Below are 18,983 nucleotides of genomic sequence, written 5' to 3' on the forward strand. Positions count from 1 at the left end.
TCTCCTAAATTTTGCAGAACCTAAGGGGTCTATCTAGGAGAGTTTGAATAAAAGGTGTGAATCTGCTGAGTTTTCTGCATTGCTGTGCGTATGCTCTGACTTCGATCTTACGTTTTTTCTTTCTTTTTTCTTTTTTTTTTTTTTTTTTGTCTTTTTGCTATTTCTTGGGCCACTCCCGCGGCATATGGAGGTTTCCAGGCTAGGGGTCCAATCGGAGCTGTAGCCACCAGCCTATGCCAGAGCCACAGCAACGCGGGATCTGAGCCGCATCTGCGACCTACACCACAGCTCACGGCAACGCCGGATCTTTAACCCACTGAGCAAGGGCAGGGACCGAACCCGCAACCTCACGGTTCCTAGTCGGATTCGTTAACCACTGCGCCACGACGGGAACTCCCGTTTTTTCTTTTGTTTCAATTTTTATTGCATTTAAAAAATTCATTTAAGGAAAATCATTTTTAAAAAATAATGAAACTAATAAGAAAGTAAGACTACAAATACTGAAAGGATAATGTCCAGAAAATTCCAAACCCTATATAACTCTAAAGGAAGGATTGCATCTTTCAAGATAAATTCACTTCTATTATGTGGCTTTACATAAGACATAACCCTAACACCGAAGGAAACTGAAATATTGATCTCATAGTTCAATGAACATAAAATCTATATTTATTTAGGCAATCACTCATTTTACAATTTCCCAGAACTCATAGGCTCTTTGGCATTGGCGCCATTAATTTTTATGGCTCAGTGCTGAATAAATGTGAAGTATGCATAAAAGCATACACTCTCATTACATATCTTCCAACGAGAGGGACTTTTTATGAATATTGATAATAATTAATAGTGAAATTCTTTTTACCTTTTAAACCCTTCCTATGGCCCAGGCAGTATGCTAAACACTTCAAATATCGTGTCTTTTTAAATCCTCACAACATCCTGTGAACAAGCATCATTACTGTCACTTAACAGTTGCATTCAATGTTGCTTAAAGAGGTTAGAGTTGACTTTCCAGAGGTTACACAATTACTAAACTGGGATTGGAGTTCAGGCTACTCTGAGTCATGGAAGAGTATTGGTAATGTTTTGAAAAGTGTTTCGAACCCTCTGAACTGTATATTTGTAAAACAAAAATGCATCATCATCTATAAACACAAATTATTTTTTGACAGTGTGGCAACCAGAGTCAGGTTGCTTGGGTTCAAAGCCAGTTTCTACCCCTTGGGCAAGTAACTTAATTTCTCCATAGTGTAATTTCAGTGCCATAAAATGGAGTTTATAACAGCATTACCTCAGAGGGGTGTTGTGGGGATTAAATAAAATAATCTCCACAAAGCACATCACCTGATACAAAAATGCTTTGATACATGGTAGCTATTATTATATTATTATTATTATTATTATTACTGGTATTGGTATATTTTTCATTTGAGATGTTAACACACATCAACACAACAACTTCAGTGAAACTGAATGAAATGTTTTACGTCTCTGTAATTCCATGCTGCTTCCTCTGGGATCTCAGATACTTTCAAAGATCACAAACATTTCTATCTTTATATCTCAACCAGGACAGATTTACAAAGGATAATCCTCAGTAGACTGTATCTGTGGAACTGCAGGGATTCAGCTTCTACAAAGTTGACTGCCCAAGGGACAGGGGAAATGTTCCAATCATTAATCGGATTTTTCTCCCAACTTACTTTCCTTTTAACATAATATCCTCCTGGGTTGGATCCAAATTAACTGAGCTTCTGTTGGGTGTTCAGCATCATGCATTTTCTGTGGTTACTGTTCTGTTGTCACAATTTTTTTTTCTCTCAAGACTCAGGAAATTAACTTATTTGCTTCCCTCCTTTCTCTGCAGGTAGTGATGCTATGGATGATAGTTAGTGTGAGCATGTAAAGCTGATGGCTTCAAAATACTTGGGTGAAGGGATAAAGCGTTGTAACCTGTGGTTTAATAATTCAGCTATGCCTAAATTTTAAATGTATGTCTTATCTTCCCTGGCTTGGACTTCCTAAGAACCATTTGATTGACTACTGGGTGGTCATAATTGATATGCATAGATGAAAAACCAAAAGAGAATTTTTGGTTTGGGAAACCTGTAGCAATGTAGACATAGGCCTTTATTTAAGTTCTCTTCCTAAACAAAACTAGTCTTTAAGATTAGGTGCTGCGAAAAACTCTGAGATCAACTTTCATTAAAAAACATTGAAAATGGAGGGAAGAAGTATGAATATCTGAAGGAATATCTTAGAAAGAGAATCGGTGATTTTAGATGATTATGCATTGCTAGTTTATGTTGTCTGGTGAACAACTATGTATAGTGATTATTGAACAAATACCTATTGGGAAAATGTATCTCTTAAATTAATCGGGGCTTTTAAAAAGATGAGTCGATGCTGCCTTTGGGAAGTTTCTAATCTTGAAGCCTCAGAAGCTAATAACCAAGTATAAGGTGGGAGATAAGGAAAGTGACAAGAAAATAGTGAGGCACAAATGGGCAAAAAGTCAAGAGGAAGAGGAGGAGGTGGTGACACTTTGATTGGGCCTAAAAGGATGGGAAGGATTGATATAGGTAAGATGATGGGAAAGCAGAGGAAAATGTCAGAGCAAAGGTTGAACACATACACCTCTGAGAACTGTGGGCAACAGTGGCAGTTTGGTTTGGCCACGGTGAAGGGAGTCTGAAGAATGCCAAGGGAAAAAGGGGATGGGTGTTATGATGGGTCATGATGGGCTGTCTGGCATCCTGTTTTAGTGGTGCTCAGCTCATACAGATCGCAGGATGGGGTCTCTTTCACACACAGAAAGAATGAGAGTTATAACAAAGTTTTAATGTACTTTTTTTTCCCCCAGTCCCCCACATTTGTGACATCACTGCTAATGACCTCGATATACCAAATTTTATAGCAAAAGAGAGGTTTATTTTTTCAGGAAATGATTGTTATAACCGCATTTGTCGGCCTTGGATAATGTCTAAAGAGCCCTCAGACCTTAAGTGTTTTGTACAATGCAGGGTCTAACTTGTAAGTTCTGCCTGCCCTGCCTGTCTTCATTTCTGCCTTTGACCTTTCCTTGGTATTAGAGAACTGGAAGAGGACCATTTTAATTCTCCAGTTAATTTTTCCATCCTTCCACTGGGACAGGTAAAATAGTTAACCTTCCTCAATTTCTGCATGTGGGTAATATTGGGTATTCCTCACTCACCCCTCTCTCATCCACACCTTCGTTTCTTTTACTGCTGTTACTACCCTTCACATCCCTCTTCATCTTCCTGCCTCTAGATTCAAATCATGTGTAAGGAAACAGTGCATGAGAAGATTGTTCATGACGTTTCGGGACTTTGGAGGAGAATACCTGAGATTCTGAACACTGACTTTAATGCCAAAAGTCTACTCTTCTCTGAACAGTGAATAGATATCTGCCAAGAACCTGTGATGGTCTGGTTACTTTACATGGATGATTTAGTGAAGATCAAGACAAAGAGAACCACTGCTCTCCTGGAGATTATACTTGAGTATAAGGGAAAATGCATACACAGATCCATAGAAGCTTATATAATTAGCCAACTGAGAAACCAAAAAAAGAAACATCCAAAGCAATAAGTACTGTTGGGTGGTTGTGGAAGACCTCGCTAAAGTAATGACTTTAATGCTGAGATCTGAGTGCCAGGAAGAAGCCAGCCACGTAGCGGTCAGGCATGTTAAACAAAAAACATCCAAACAACAAAGTGGTAAAAACAGATTTTATTTAGGACTATTGCAAATAAGGGAAAAGAGACCTCAGTAGAGAAGTGAGCTCAATTCTGAACATAGTACGGGCAAGTGGGAATTTATAGCCAGGAAGCAGAGTGGGAATCAGTGGAGAGAAAATTACTCAAAAGAAATATTGAGGGTAATGGGGTGTTTCTGGCTCAACTGACCTGCAGGATTCTTGCTAGAGATGGGCCGGGGGGACAGACATCACTGGGAGAATGATGGAAGATGGAGAACCCAATAAGATGTCAAGGGGAATCAGATATTGAGAGTGATGGGTTCTGGTGAAACTGACTTTAACAAGGTTATTATGAATAATGGATTTTACAAGGGAATGGGTAAATAGGCTTAGAAGATGGTCCAGGAGCCTGACTACTGTTTTATCAAGAATAGTTTTTGTCAGTTATGGAATCTAATATTTTAGCATCCTGTCCAACTGAGATCATTCCTTCAGAGCAGTCTCTCTCTCTCCAGTGGATCCATTTCCTCCAGGTCTTTTCTCTATTACTTTTAGACTTGGATAAAGTATAGAATGGCAGGTAGAATCTGAGAGACTGCAATAGTGTAGCCAAGGAAATGCCCACGACACAGCCACTTTCTGTTCTTTATAAATGGGCCATGTCTAAAGGACATCCCATGCCAAGAGCAGGAGGAGAGTGGGAATAAGATACTTGCCTGGGATGGAAATATCAAACTAGACATTTGTGATGCACATTATAAATAGAGGGTTGTGTCTCCTTGGGAGTGCTGGCTGCCTATCTGGACAGATTCCCTTTCAATGGTGTTACTATGGTGAATTTGTCCTTGTACAGTACTGGTTTTTAACCTAGAAACTCAGACTCCATCATTAGATGTCTAGAATATCCAAGATGGCATAGTAGCCGAGCTCAAAAGAGATGCTATAACTATCGGAGACTCTACAGCTTATAAACAAGAGAATTTTTTTCTTACAGTTCTGGAGGCTGGAAGTCCCTGCCCAGAGTGCCAGTATGGTTGTGTTCTGATGAGATTCCAAGTTGCAGACCGATGACCTGTCCAGAATCCTCACATGTAGAAAGGGCTGGGGAGCTCTTCGGAGTCTCTCTCATAAGAGCATTAATCCCATTCACGAGGGCTCCACACTCACAAACTAATTACCTCTCAAAGGCCCACCTTCTAACACCATGACATCAAATGTTAAGATTCCAAATGTATGAATTTAGGGGACGGGCACAAACATTCAGACCAAAGCAGTGTATGAAACCAGAATTCCACCTTGCTGGTTTCTAATGTGAAATAGATGCCTACTATTTTGGAAGTCACGCTTACTAAAAAGCTTCTTGATGAAACTTTAAAGAAGGAACGACTCATTAAGAATCATATATGCAGCAGCTTTATGCTTGATGAGCGAACATGCTGAGTCCATCCTCACGACAGGGATATAACAGAGGACCAGACCCCCCAGACATTACTGTGGGGGGACGACCACCTTTTGCTCTGCAAGTTTCCTGATTTTATAGTCCCTGTGGCTCAAAAGATCCCCTCTGCTTGTTCTTTCTTTACATATGTTAATACCTTCACTCAGATTTCAATCTAGTCCTTTGGACCAAAAAGTATGTAATCTCTTGTTATATCTCCTCTCTGAATCATCCTGTGGTGATTTTATACTACCCAGAAGGCAATCTTACTTATTTAATATCTCTTCTGGAAGAGTGCTTTCTGTTCCCTCAAGGTGCATACTGTACACTGGTTCTATGAAAATAATGATAACATTTTCTATGAGATAGACACACATACAGGAAATTAATTTTAGGATGTTTTTCCAATTATCCATTTTGGATACTAAACAACCCAAAATGTCATGGCTTAAAAGAGCAACAATTTGTTACTTCTTATTATTCTGTAAATTGACTTGGCTTATAGGAATGGTTCTTCTACTCTATGTGTCATTGGTTGGGGGTCTGTCATTAAGCTGTATTCATTTGGCAATGGGGATGTGTTGGAAGGTCCAACAAAGCGTCACATGCCCAGTCTTTCTCTCCCACATGACTTCTTCACATAACTAGGTTGAGTTTCTTCATAGTAACTTGGTCTGTGGTTTTACACGGCAATTGGCTTTTGGGATAGAGGAACTGAAAACTGTCAGTTCTCAGAAGCCCAAGACTCAGGATATCACTTCTGTCACTTTCTGTTGGTCAGGATAAGTCACGAAGCCTGCCCTGATTTGAAGAGAGGGCCGTAGACTACCTACAGAAAGGTGGAAGTTACACCAGGAGGGAAGGAATTGACGGTGACTCTCTTGGAAGACTGTCCATCACAACTTGCCTTCTGGTCACAATATTTCCAATTAGGCAGATATTGCCCTGAGGTTTCATTGCATTATACCATCAGCTTGAAATCCAGGATTTCATCATCTAAATCATGTCTGTGGTGCTCTGAGCCTTCTTGAATGCAATTCCTTATATGCAAAGTCCTCTTCATTGAAAGTACAGTTTGTCTGCACTAGGAAACCTGATGTAGACTGGCGGGTCAGGAGTAGGAAAATTGCAGTTTATAATCTTGTTCAAAAAATTAGGGGCTGGAGGCACACAGAAGTCACTGGCTCATAGCAGTGAAGTCCAGTTATGCTGTGAGCTCAGTTCTCCCTATTCTAGGACAGTCTAGGACAGAAAATATTTATTGATTTGGGTCCAGTTCTGCTCCAAGTTTTGCTTCCCTGTGGCTCTTTTTTCTTTTTTTTTTTTTAATCTTTGAGCTCTTAAATCTGTCGTCTGAGTCATCTTTTCTTGTTCATAGGAAATGCCCTGTATCTAGCTTAAGCCAAGACTACTTCTGTCCCATTCAACTTTGAGACCATAGTGTTGAGCCAGTTCCATGTCATGCATTATTGATTTCCATCCATACTTTCATCTGAGTTCTCTAGTTTCCTCGTTGGCAGATCCAGAACAATGTTACAACACAGATACTACAATTGCAAATCTGATTCTTTTTGCACATTATCACACTTTTCTTGGTCCTACTATAAACACACCGAGGGTATTTGTAAGGCCCATCCCTTTTTAAAGACCTTAATTTAAAAAAAATGAAATAAGAAAAGAATAATTTTGTGGATCCTATTATAGGGATAGTGACTGTGAAAATAAAAATATCCCTCAACCCCCTGGAATTGTGAGTTGTGAAAAGAAAGTTATTGTGAGCACAGTTCTGTTGAAAGTGGGAAATGTGTCTCTCACCTTCTGGAATCTACCAGTTCAGTATCACGCATTGTGGTCACTACTTCTGTTCACTGGACTCTCATTTCCCTGTTTGAATTACCTATTTAAATATACCTCTGTAACCGGAGCCACCTAACTATACCTCTGTAACCAGACATTTAAATATATTTGTGTAACCAGCACATGCTATGATGGTTCTGTCATTACAGCCTGGACTGAGAACTTTTAAAATGATGCTTTGTGCTATATACAACATAATGAATTACAGAGCTTTTCCCTCTTTCCTTTGCTTTAAAAGGCATAAAAGATTGAATTGACATAGTAAGATTTTTTTTTTAATGGTTGATAAGTAATTTATATTTTTTCATCATTTAAATATGGAGTTGGGGTTGGAGAATCTCTAAAAGCCCTCCATATTCTGGGATTCTGTGGCCAAAGAGCCTTTCCATCAGGGAAACGCTGACCTGTGTTGTCTATTTTTTCACTTCTTGGGTCAAGAACATGCACAGACTCTAAAGCCTGGTTTTACATTTCATTTTGTTTCTTAATAAGGAAAAAAAAATATTTCAGAAGGATAGCTTGACAAGGGACATGGCAAATTTCCACAATTAACTGTGAAAGGCAGATCATCTGGGCATGACTGAAAGCCACGCATAACCTTTGTGCTCAGATATTTCATTTCAAAAATGTCACTTTTTCCTTATTCAATACTACTGTCATTAGACTATTTTTAGCATAAAATGTGTGTTCTGGAGCTGAATAGGAATTATTGCTCCTATCTTTGGACTTAATGGAAATAATTTAAAATTCATTCAAGAGCAGTGAAACCACCTTTTTAATGTGGTTGAATTTAGTTAAATGTTGAAATTTGCAATGCCATTTTTATTGTCCTTTATTAGCAGTATTTCAGTATCTATGGATGTAGATAAAGACTATTTTTAGGTGTCTTCTAAAGAAATAACTTTGAAAACATGAGTTTTTCCTGAATTTCCTAGACTGATGTTAAAATAGAATAGATTATGGGACAATGTTGCTAAAAATTTCAGACTTTCATTCGGGTAAACAAACAAAGTATATATGACAGTTGGAACAAAATTCCATTGCTTCATGAATTATTTACTTAATACTTGGAATAAGGTGAAACCAGGTGAAAAAATGGCAAATGCAGAGAAAATCAATTCATTAGAGATGAAATTGTTTCATCCTCTGACTTTCCCAAGAGAATCATGAGGTTGCAAAGGGAGTGTGGAGTGGGAAGCAGACTTTGCCTGGAATAGAAGTCTCTCAGTATTGAAGGAATGAGTCTTCTTACTCATCCCAATTGCCTGTAATTTACTTATCACTTTACTCACTAAATCATCCTCAATACTCTCATTTCAAACTTGGATTACTACAAAGGATGAGGAGCAGGAAACAAAATGTGTTGGAAGTCTCTTAATCTGCCTTCATTAGGCTCTTTTCACCACACAAGGAAGGAGAGAGTGAAGAAGGTTGTGCAGAGAATGAAGGATTCCCTGGCGAGCTAGCTGGAGAATTGCTTCCGATGGTGGGCAGAGAAACACACACAGCCTGGTGGAGCAGGGAGTCTGTATGCCAAAGCAAACAGCAATAAAAAGCAAAGAACATCTGGAAAATGGGTCTAATTAAATAGCATTGCATGCTCATTGTACACGACATGTATAAAACATGATATGTGCCTTGGTACAAATCAGAGGTTGGAGCATCATATCAAGAAGAACCATAATAACAGGTGGTGTAGGGGAAGGATGCTCCCGAGTGAGTACCTGCTGATGGGATCAGTGTCTGTGTATTCAGCTGGGGCAGGTGCAAATTACGTTTGAAGGACTGGGGAAGAGTTGTATTAATTCTCAAAGCTAGTTAAAGGATTAGAATGCCAAGGATCAAAAAGTGGATGCTCAGGATTCATATATATATATATATATATATATAGGGTTTTTGCATAAGGCTCAGTCAATATTCTGTTATCTAAGTCATCTCAAGCTGACCCAACAAAATTCAACTGAGTGGGTGGCTTAAAAAACAGACCTTTATTTCCTCATAGATCTTGAGGCCAGAAGTCCAAGATCAAGGTACCAGCATAGTCAGTTTCTGGTGAGAATTCTTTTCCTGGGCCGCAGGTGGCAACCTTCTTACTATGTCCTCACGTAGTGGAGAGAATGAGACAATGAAGATGCTCCCCAGTGACTCCTTATAAGGGCATGAATCTCATCCATCACCAGGACCCAACCCTCATGACCTCATGATCTAATTATTTCACAAAGGCCCCACCTCCAAGTAACATCACATTGAGGGTTAGGGCTTTAATATATGAATTTTTGGGGGAGGGGGACACAGTTCAATCCATAGCAACCATCAATTTTGGTCACCTCAGTGTCATCATAAGAGTTACATATTATACTTAATTCCCCTCATTAGACAATATCTGTACTTGATTTGGGGTGGAAGTTTTCTTCATGGTACAAATAAATTACCTAAATTCCTTCATAATGAATAGTTACCTTAATTTTATATTGTGTCCTTTTCTTTCTTCCATCTTTTCATAGCTATGATGGATCTTTATTTCATTTGGCAAACAAAATAACTGCCATCTGCTCATATATTGAGTGCAACTCAAGTGTTGGTCTTGCCTATTTCAAAGACTACCTTCTCATCTAGCTGGGAAGAAGGATGTTGGCTCCAGAGTGTTCCTGAGGCTGCTGCTTCCCTGAGTTCCATATCACTCCCAGCTTGACCACTGACCACTCACTTTCTGGGAGTTCTGGGCTAACCTCTTCCTTCACACAGTGCTGCTGCCTAAGCTTGGGCTCAGTAGGCACTTGTGTTCTGGCTGTCCTGTTTTTTCTCTCTGTGCAACTATCCAAGTTTATATTGAAGTAGACCTGAGCGAAGTAGACTTTAGTGAAGGGTCAGAGAAAATGGCAGTGAATTATAGTTTAGGAGGCAGAAAAATGAAAATCTTTGGAATAAGCGTAATCACAGCTAATTATGCGGTGAGTCTTCCCCATATGATGAAGTTATCCATCTTGTGGACACTCTTTCATTCCTAGCCTTAGGTTAATCCTCCTTTAGGTTAGCAGAGCAGAGCACCTGGCTACTTCCCACACCATTCAATTCCTAGAACTCAAAAGTCACTGGGAAATATTTGGGAAGGGTGATTATTTAGCCTAGGATGACATGGATGGAGGATGGCAAGATACCAAGGCCTCAATCCCCCTGGTATTTCTGGCTGGGGATGGCTTCAGAAGAATAGTGTTGGTGGGCTTTTGTTCTTCTGAGTCCTGGCTCTTTCAAAGTCCCTCTAGTTCTAAGTCAGTCCCATTCATTAATTTATGACTTTATGTAGGCTCAGATTTTTGTATATAATCTGATGATTTATTTAAATCATATGAAAATTAACAGGGCGTTCCTGTCGTGGCACAGCAGAAACAAATCTGACTGGTATCCGTGAGAATGTGGGTTCCATCCCTGGCTTCACTCAGTGGGATGGGGATCCAGCATTGCCGTGTGCGGTGGTGTAGGTCGCAGATGCAGCTCAGATCCCGAGTTGCTGTGGCTGTGGCGTAAGGCGGCAGCTATAGCTCTGATTCGACCCCTGGCCTGGGAATTTCCATAGGCTTTGATTGCAACCCTAAAAAGCATATTTAAAAAAAGAAAGAAAGAAAGAAAAAAGAAAATTAACATGCATGGTAATTTCAACACTAGTAATATTTATGACCAGTAGGAGATACAGAGAGGACTACTGGCCATTTTGGGTCCTGCTTAAAGAATTATTTAGGTAGTTTTCATCCCCATATGTCCCTAGGCTTTTCCCTTTTGACATTAAAAATCTCTATTACTATACTATCCCAACCCCTCCATGCCCCTGGCCTCTGAAAATGGCATCTATTTTTTTCCTACTATAAGTTAAAATCTACATACGTTAAGGATCTTCCCTTCGAAAAGCTGTTTATTGTAGTGAGGAAAATCATCATCATGGTTACAATGAAGTAGAATATTTGAAAGCAGGAATGACCTAGAAAAGTGTGAGATTTAGCCACTACTGGAGTACTTGATGGGTTGCCTTTCTCTGAAGCCATGATTGATGTGTAGCTTAGTCACCTAACTCAGCTTTAAGCACTTGCTTCTCCTGGAGTAAGTTTCAGAAAAGCTCCTGTGTCATAAATTATGCTAGTTGGAAAAAAAAAAAAAAGGAAATTTGGGGATGTTTCCTGATTTGTACCTTGAGACCTCCCCTCCCTTCAAACTGCAATTATAGAGAAACTTGTTATTTTCTCATACTTTTAATCCTATAAGCTCTACTCTCAACTTACGTTATATGCCACCATTTACCACAAGCGACTATGTTCTGCCACACTGCATAAGTGATGATCATATATCAACACAATAAGATAATGAGATAATAACAAGACTCCAGTACCTTCCCTGCATGCTAAACAATTGATTTCAATCACAGGCATGTTGCCCTCCAGTTCCTCCCTACTGGATGTGCCAGAAGTGTATGTTCCATTATAAGGGGGGGAGGAGGCTTCCAGGAAGCTGTGCGATGCACTTGTACACATGTGAGTTTCCAGAAATTATTCTTGAAATTTACACATCATCCTCCGGATTATTTCCTTGTAAAACTCTCAAGGGGGCTCTGATGTGCCAGGGCAATATATCTAATAAATTCATTCCAAGACAACATTTGGGATATCATATGAGATCTTAGGAACAAAAACAGACAAATACACCATAATCAACAATACCTGGAGATCTGCAGATTAACTTGTCTAGCCTCATAAGATTTTCACATCAATTTCCCCTGAAGTATCAGCCCCATCTGTATGGAAGTTATTTATCTGAACCAAGACAGAGATTAAGTCTAGCAGGCTGGAACATTTTTATCCCAAATGAAAGCAAGATGGGATCATGTGTAATAGCCACATCATTAAAAGAGCTCAATCCCCATGGTATTTTTGTAACTACTTGTGCTAACAGAAACTCTAGTTTTTTTTTTTTTTTCCCCTGAGTTCCTTTATTGCTTAATTTTTGGAGGTTAATTTTTACGAACTTTGTGAGTTTTTAAGTTTTATTGAAGTATATTTGATTAACAATATTGCGATAGTTGCTGCTGTACGACAAAGTGATTCAGTTATACGTATACACATCCACTATTTTTCAGGTTCTTTTCCCATATAGATTATCACACAAAATTGGGCAGAGTTCCCTATGCTGCACAACAGGTCCCCATTGGCCAATCATTCCACATACTGCAGTGTGCTTATGCCAATCCCAAACTCCCAGTCCATCACGCCACCCACCCTTTCCCCTTTGGTAACCATAAGTTTGTTTTCAAAATGTATGAGTCTGTTTCTGTTCTGCAAATAAGTTCATTTGTATCCTTTTTTTAGAGTCCAAATATAAGTGATATCATAGGATGTTTGTCTTTCTCTGACTTGCTTTCCTTATATGAATGATTGTTTTTATCTGATTTATGGCATCTGAAATTTTCTGTTTAGAAATTGTCAGAGGGATAAAACCTCCTAATGGTAATGCACTCATCAGTGTTGGTTTATTAATATTAGCTTGAAGATAAATATTACTACTGTTCTTGCATCATGCTTTTCTAAATATGAAGTGTTTGATTTTGTTGGGTTTTGAGTCTAGGCCTCCAGCTAGAAATGAAGCAAATTACCCCACCCCCGATTTGTAGAGTAGTAAGCCCACCTGCAAGGCATTTTTGAAAGCTTTGCTATTGTGCTCATCTATTTCCCGTGTTTTTCTTCTTTTAGTGTCAGCCAAACCAAGACCCCACAGTGATGAATATTCAAAGAAGATCCCTCCTCCAAAACCCAAACGGAATCCGAACACTCAGCTCAGCACGTCTTTTGACGAAACATACATCAAAAAGCACGGGCCCAGGAGGACGTCGCTCCCACGGGACTCTTCTCTTTCCCAGGTCGGCAGCCCCGCAGGGGACCCGGAAGAGGAGGAGCCTGTGTACATCGAGATGGTGGGGAACATTCTCAGAGACTTCAGGAAGGACGATGACGACCAGAGCGAGGCCGTCTACGAAGAAATGAAATACCCCATTTTTGACGATTTAGGCCAAGACTCCAAATGCGACCTTGACCATCACAGTTGTTCTTCGCAGTGTGCTACTCCCACGGTGCCTGACTTGGACTTCGCCAAGTCCTCAGTGCCATGTACTCCAAAGGGTTTGCTCTGTGACATCCCCCCGCCCTTTCCCAACCTGCTCTCTCACAGACCCCCGCTGCTGGTGTTCCCGCCAGCACCCGTGCAGTGCTCCCCCAACTCAGATGAGTCTCCGCTCACTCCGCTGGAGGTCACAAAGCTGCCTGTGCTGGAAAACGTGTCTTATATGAAACAGCAGGCCGGGGCGTCGCCATCCTCCTTGCCATCTCATGCCTCCGGCCACTCCAAACTGGAGAAAGACCAGGCTGGGGCCCTGGGACCTGTTCCTGCCGCCTCCGTGCTCTCCTCATCCCCTCCCCCGCCTTCCACCCTGTACCGAACGCAGTCCCCCCACGGCTACCCCAAAAGTCACTCCGCCTCCCCATCACCGGTCAGCATGGGAAGGTCCCTGACCCCGCTCAGCCTCAAAAGGCCTCCGCCCTATGATGCTGTGCATTCAGGCAGCCTCTCCAGGAGCTCTTCATCAGTGCCTCACTCGACCACGAGACCGGTGTCGCAGGATGGGAGTAAGATGGTCAATGCCGCAGTGAACACCTACGGGTCAGCTCCGAGTGGCTCCAGGTCCAGAACACCCACGAGTCCTTTGGAAGAACTAACCAGCCTCTTTACCTCCGGACGCAGCCTGCTGAGGAAGTCATCCAGCGGCCGTCGTTCTAAAGAACCTGCAGAGAGTAAGTGCACGGATGATCCTTTAGTGCAGGGAAGCCCGTGATGTACAGAAAAGGCACAGAATAGGTGAACTGTGATCTTTTTAGCTGGAATCTCAAGATGTGTGATTTTAATTTTGCCATGCGAAAGGGAATAGTGCGTTCTGGAAGAACTAAAAGTGACAGTCTGTACAAGATCACATATTAAAAAGACAAGTCAGTTTTAAATTCAAAATGAAGTGTAAGGTCTAAATTCTTAAGTGTCTCTGGGAGACTAACAAAGGAACTAGATCACTATAAAATTTTTAGGTACCTGTCTTGATTGGGGGGGGGAATTATTTTCAAATATAGGTAATGTTAAAATTATCTTCTTTTAAAAAAGTTTGTTTCAGCGAATCTGTATCAGAAAGCCTTTGAAGGTAGTTCAAATAGAATTATTACTTAAAAAACAAACAAACAAAAGCAGTGGGAGTTCCTGCTGTGGCACAGTGGATTAAGGATCCTGCATTGCTGCAGCTGCCTGTAGGTCACAGCTCTGACTTAGGTTCCATCCCTGGATCTGGAACTTCCATATGCCTTGGGTGTGGCTGAAAAAGCAAAGCAAAACAAAACATTGAAAGAGTCTCTTGGCCTTGTCCATGTTGTTACTTTCTTACCTTCTTGCTAAACTAGAAGAGGTTCATTGTTTCCCTTTTAAAACCTTTGGTAATTAGCATCTTATCCCTATGGGACTCTTCCTAGGTCCATCAATGTATAAAATACAGAAATATCGCTAAGGGGTAAATAAGTGGTGAACATTGTATTTACCACCGAATTTCAAAGAGCAGGGAATATCTCTATTTGACTGGCTAATCCTTTGGTAAGTGCCCAGGTCTCTTCCTAATGATATTGGAAAGTCACAACAGATCCCAGTTTTGTGTTCATTTCATTCAATTACACTGCTTTACCTTATTTAAAAATGCCTCAAGTCACATAAGCAGAAAATTAACATTTACATCTTAAATGATCCCACCACAGGGTTTTATTTATCTATGGATACAGTCACACCAAGGACTTTCCTTAAGGAAAATAAAGCTTTGACAAGTCTGATGAAGATATGGTAACCCTTCTCAAGTAGTCAATATTCATTGGTAATTGTATCTCACTTATCCTTTTTTTTTTTTTTTTTTTTTTTTTTTTTTTTTGTCTTTTGTCTTTTTCTTGTTGTTGTTGTTGTTGCTATTTCTTGGGCCGCTCCCGCGGCATATGGAGGTTCCCAGGCTAGGGGTCTAGTCGGAGCTGTAGCCACTGGCCTACGCCAGAGCCACAGCAGCGCAGGATCCGAGCCACGTCTGCAACCTACATCACAGCTCACGGCAACGCCGGATCGTTAACCCACTGAGCAAGGGCAGGGACCGAACCTGCAACCTCATGGTTCCTAGTCGGATTCGTTAACCATTGCGCCACGACGGGAACTCCCTTTTTTCTCTTTAACCAGAGAGATTTATGAGAGCATGAACTTAAATACCTCCCCCCCCCCATTTTTCATGTACCTGACTGAAAGGGAAAAAAGAAATCTCATATTTTAAACATACCTAGAATTAAATACATACATTATTTTTTTAAATTATTTTAAAATTCAAATTAAAAATTAGGAACAACCTGTTTCTGGAGTGGTAGTTCTCAACCAGGGTGATTTTTGTTCCCAAGGACATTAAGGAATGCCTGGAGACATCTTTGGCTATTATGACTGGGCATGTTACTAGCATCAAGTGGGTAGAGCCCAGGGATGCTGCTGAATGGCCTACAATGCACAGGATATTCTGCTACAAAAATTAGAAAGAAGGAGAAAGGGAGGGAGGGAGAAAAGAAGGAAGGAAGGGAGGGAGGGAGGAAGGAAGGGAGGGAAGGAGGAAGGCAGAGAGGAGGGAAGGAAGGAAAAATGATTATCTCCACTGTAGTGTCAATAGTTTGGGAAACTCTGACTAGATAATTTATTAAAACTGAAAGTTTCTTCCAGATGATTGATTTGGTTTAAACACTGATGGAATAAGGTTTTTGGAATAAGTCAAAGGGGAAAAAAAAAACGAAAGGAAAAAGATTTCACCCTCAAAAAACCAGAATGTTTGGTATGAGATTAGTAGAGGTCTCATCCTTGAATTGGTGAAATTAGCCGATATTCTCCCTACCTACCAGTTTCTCTGGAGGATTCTTAACAGCTCCAGCTGGCAGTTATACCAATTAGCTAGAAAAAGTATATGTAAAAAAAGTGATTAACTAATGAAGTTATTTCAAGAAAAATCCATCTGTTAGAATCAGTCTATGTGCTATATGTCACAGACTCCTCCATTCCGCTCCAGAATGAGTGCTGTGTGCTCCTAAAACCAAGCTTGTGCATGGAAAAGTGATCCAGACTCTTTAAAGGTTTTATAAGGGATCCAAGGATTAAATTTCTTCCCATATGCTATTAACTGTGTGTCAACTCTTCCAAGAAAGGTCATGCCCCCAAGTTACATGAATTTCATTACTTTACTTTACCCAAATAGAAGGGAGGAAAAATGCAGATAGTACAAATGAATAATCCAATTCTATTTACTTTTGACTCTGGAAGAAAATAGAGAAACATTGTCTGATGTTAACAAAATCATAGGGCTCTCAGAATCTCTCTGGAATCCAAAAAGTAGATCCACAATTGTTGATAATTGAGTTAACATACAATTACTGTTGCATTACACTCAGTGACACAACTGGTGCCTTCACTCCTGACAGATTTGTAGACACCTGCTGATAACAAAGGAACAGAATAAGTAATAAGAAGTGTATAACATTCATGACCCCTGAGTCACACGTGGCTTTTTTTTTTTTTTTTTTTTTACATTTCAGAAATAAAAGTAGGGCTGGTATTTCTGTTCTCCATACCCCTCTTGCTTTACTGGAAATATCAGTGTCGGTAATTTTCTGGTATTAAATTCAAGCAAATATAATCTTTCTGCTTTCACTTACAAATCTATGTCAAGTAAAAAGTATGCCTTCATCTCTTATTTTTAATAATCTATAAAAGACACACCCAATTTATTAATCTTATGTCTTACAGGCTTATAATTGTTGATGGTGGATTGGGAAATAGGAAGGAGATAAAATAAGATGATAGTGGTAGAATGAAAAAATTTAATTACTCGTCATAATTTCCTAACTATGGCCTTCACATTAATTGTTTTAGGGTTTTATTCCTAGTTGATGGGACATTGTAATGTTGTTTAACTGCACATGAAGACACTTTATACTCTATAATAATTTTATTTAATTGGTTATTATTAATATTTTAAAATTCATGCAGAGAGATGGAAAATACAAGGCATATAAGAAGTGATTAATTTGTATTTCATTGATGTAAATTTCTGTGTCTCTATGAGAAGTAAGTGAAATACAGATATGTTTTGTGGTGAATTTGGAGACTGAAATAATAGTTTTTTACCTATCATTTTTATCTTCCTTTCTCATGTTCTTTTATATATCCTTTGATTAGATCCCCTAGAAAACCTAGGTCATAAATGGGTTACTTTGTTTTAAAAAATCAAGAGCCATGAATCATAGTAATTATTATCTAGAATCAAGTGTGAAAAAAAGAAAACACTTTTATCCTCTCAACTAAATATTTTTAAAAGCTTAGCCTGTATTTAATATAAATGCATGAATGTATATTCCTATGAAAATGTGAAAATCATAATGAAGAATATAATTACATTTTATAATATACTTGAGGGAGAAAATGTGATAGAAGGTTAAAAATGGAAACATGTACATAGAAAATTTAAAGGAGAAAATAATGTGAAATGGCAAAGAAAATAACTAGGAAATTAGGGCCCCAAGAAAAATGCAAAAAAAAAAAAAAAAGAACATATACGGTCAAAAGGACATGTAGGCAAGTGTAGGTGCCAACACAGGTACACAGAGAAGCACAAATGAAGCACCGAGACCAGACACAGTGGGGCAAAGGAAATTAGGAAAAAAAAAAAAATACAGGCCCACTCATCTGGTATCTTTTTTTTTTTTTTTTGTCTTTTTGCCATTTCTTGGGCCGCTTCCGCGGCATATGGAGGTTCCCAGGCTAGGGGTCGAATCGGAGCTGTAGCCACCAGCCTATGCCAGAGCCACAGCAATGCGGGATCCGAGCCATGTCTGCGACCTATACCACAGCTCATGGCAACGCCGGATCATTAACCCACTGAGCAAGGGCAGGGATCGAACCCACAACCTTATGGTTCCTAGTCGGATTCGTTAACCACTGTGCCATGACAGGAACTCTGTCATCTGGTATCTTTATTTAAAAAAATGTGGGTTGGACTTGCCAAAGAGCTTCATCATACTCAATGATATTATGAATTAATGGAGATACACAGTTTTCCACTGTTAAATCTTATTTTTCAGCCTTAAAAATATTCCCTATTTAGACTTTTAAGATGTTATATTGTATTTTTACAATTACAGATATAAATGGGTCCTGTGAGTCTGATGAAATAAAGTTGGGAATCACATGTAATCTTTGCCTTTCCATTCAGTTTCTTAAAACAAAACAGAACAAAAAGCCAAACATGGAGACAGCAACCCAAAACGACCACGCAAACAGACAAAATAAAACCAAAAAAAGTGTCCTGTAGCTCCTGCCCAATGCAGATACTTTCCTCTTTTTAAAAGTATCTTGGAATTCCTGTCATGGCTCAGTGGTTAACGAATCCGACTAGGAACCATGAGATTGAGGGTTCAATCCCTGGCCTTGCTCAGTGGGTTAAGGATCTGGCGTTGCCGTGAGCTGTGGTGTAGGTTGCAGACACGGTTCAGATCCTGTGTTGCTGTGGCTCTGGTATAGGCTGGTGGCTACAGCTCCGATTCAACCCCTAGCCTGGGAACCTCCATATGCCTTGGGAGAGGCCCAAGACATCGTAAAAAAATAAATAAATAAGTAAATAAATAAATAAATAAAAGTACCTTGAGGTCCCAGCAGTGCCTAAAACATTAGTTGGTGAAGCAACTGATCCAACTCACTAATTTAATCTTAAAATAATTTTAAATTTAAAAATAATGATATTGGAAGGAAATCTCTTCAAACACATTTCTGTATGTGTATAGTACCCCACTTTTAAGAAAAAGGGAGAGTACACTCACATCACAGAGCCATCTTTATGGT

The 18,983-nt window shown here is 39.7% G+C and overlaps 1 protein-coding gene across 6 annotated transcripts in view; it reads left to right on the plus strand.

Annotated features, from left to right (window-relative positions):
• NYAP2 (neuronal tyrosine-phosphorylated phosphoinositide-3-kinase adaptor 2) overlaps positions 1 to 18,983 on the plus strand; it is a 263,456-nt gene that overhangs the window by 141,788 nt on the left and 102,685 nt on the right. For 5 of the 6 annotated variants that reach the window (XM_013984554.3, XM_085001315.1, XM_085001316.1 and 2 more), the window contains one exon: positions 12,749 to 13,843. In XM_013984554.3, coding sequence (XP_013840008.3) covers positions 12,749 to 13,843 — 1,095 coding nt within the window. Of the gene's footprint in view, positions 1 to 12,748; positions 14,346 to 15,103; positions 15,634 to 18,983 lie in introns of those variants that run through there. The other variant, XR_014830531.1, reaches the window with a different exon arrangement.

The sequence above is a fragment of the Sus scrofa genome, chromosome 15 (assembly GCF_054392235.1).
Source record: "Sus scrofa isolate SSC_HxYL_T2T_F1_AM1 chromosome 15, Sscrofa_HxYL_maternal_Yorkshire_Landrace_v2.0, whole genome shotgun sequence".
In the NCBI taxonomy this organism is placed as follows: Eukaryota; Metazoa; Chordata; class Mammalia; order Artiodactyla; family Suidae; genus Sus; species Sus scrofa.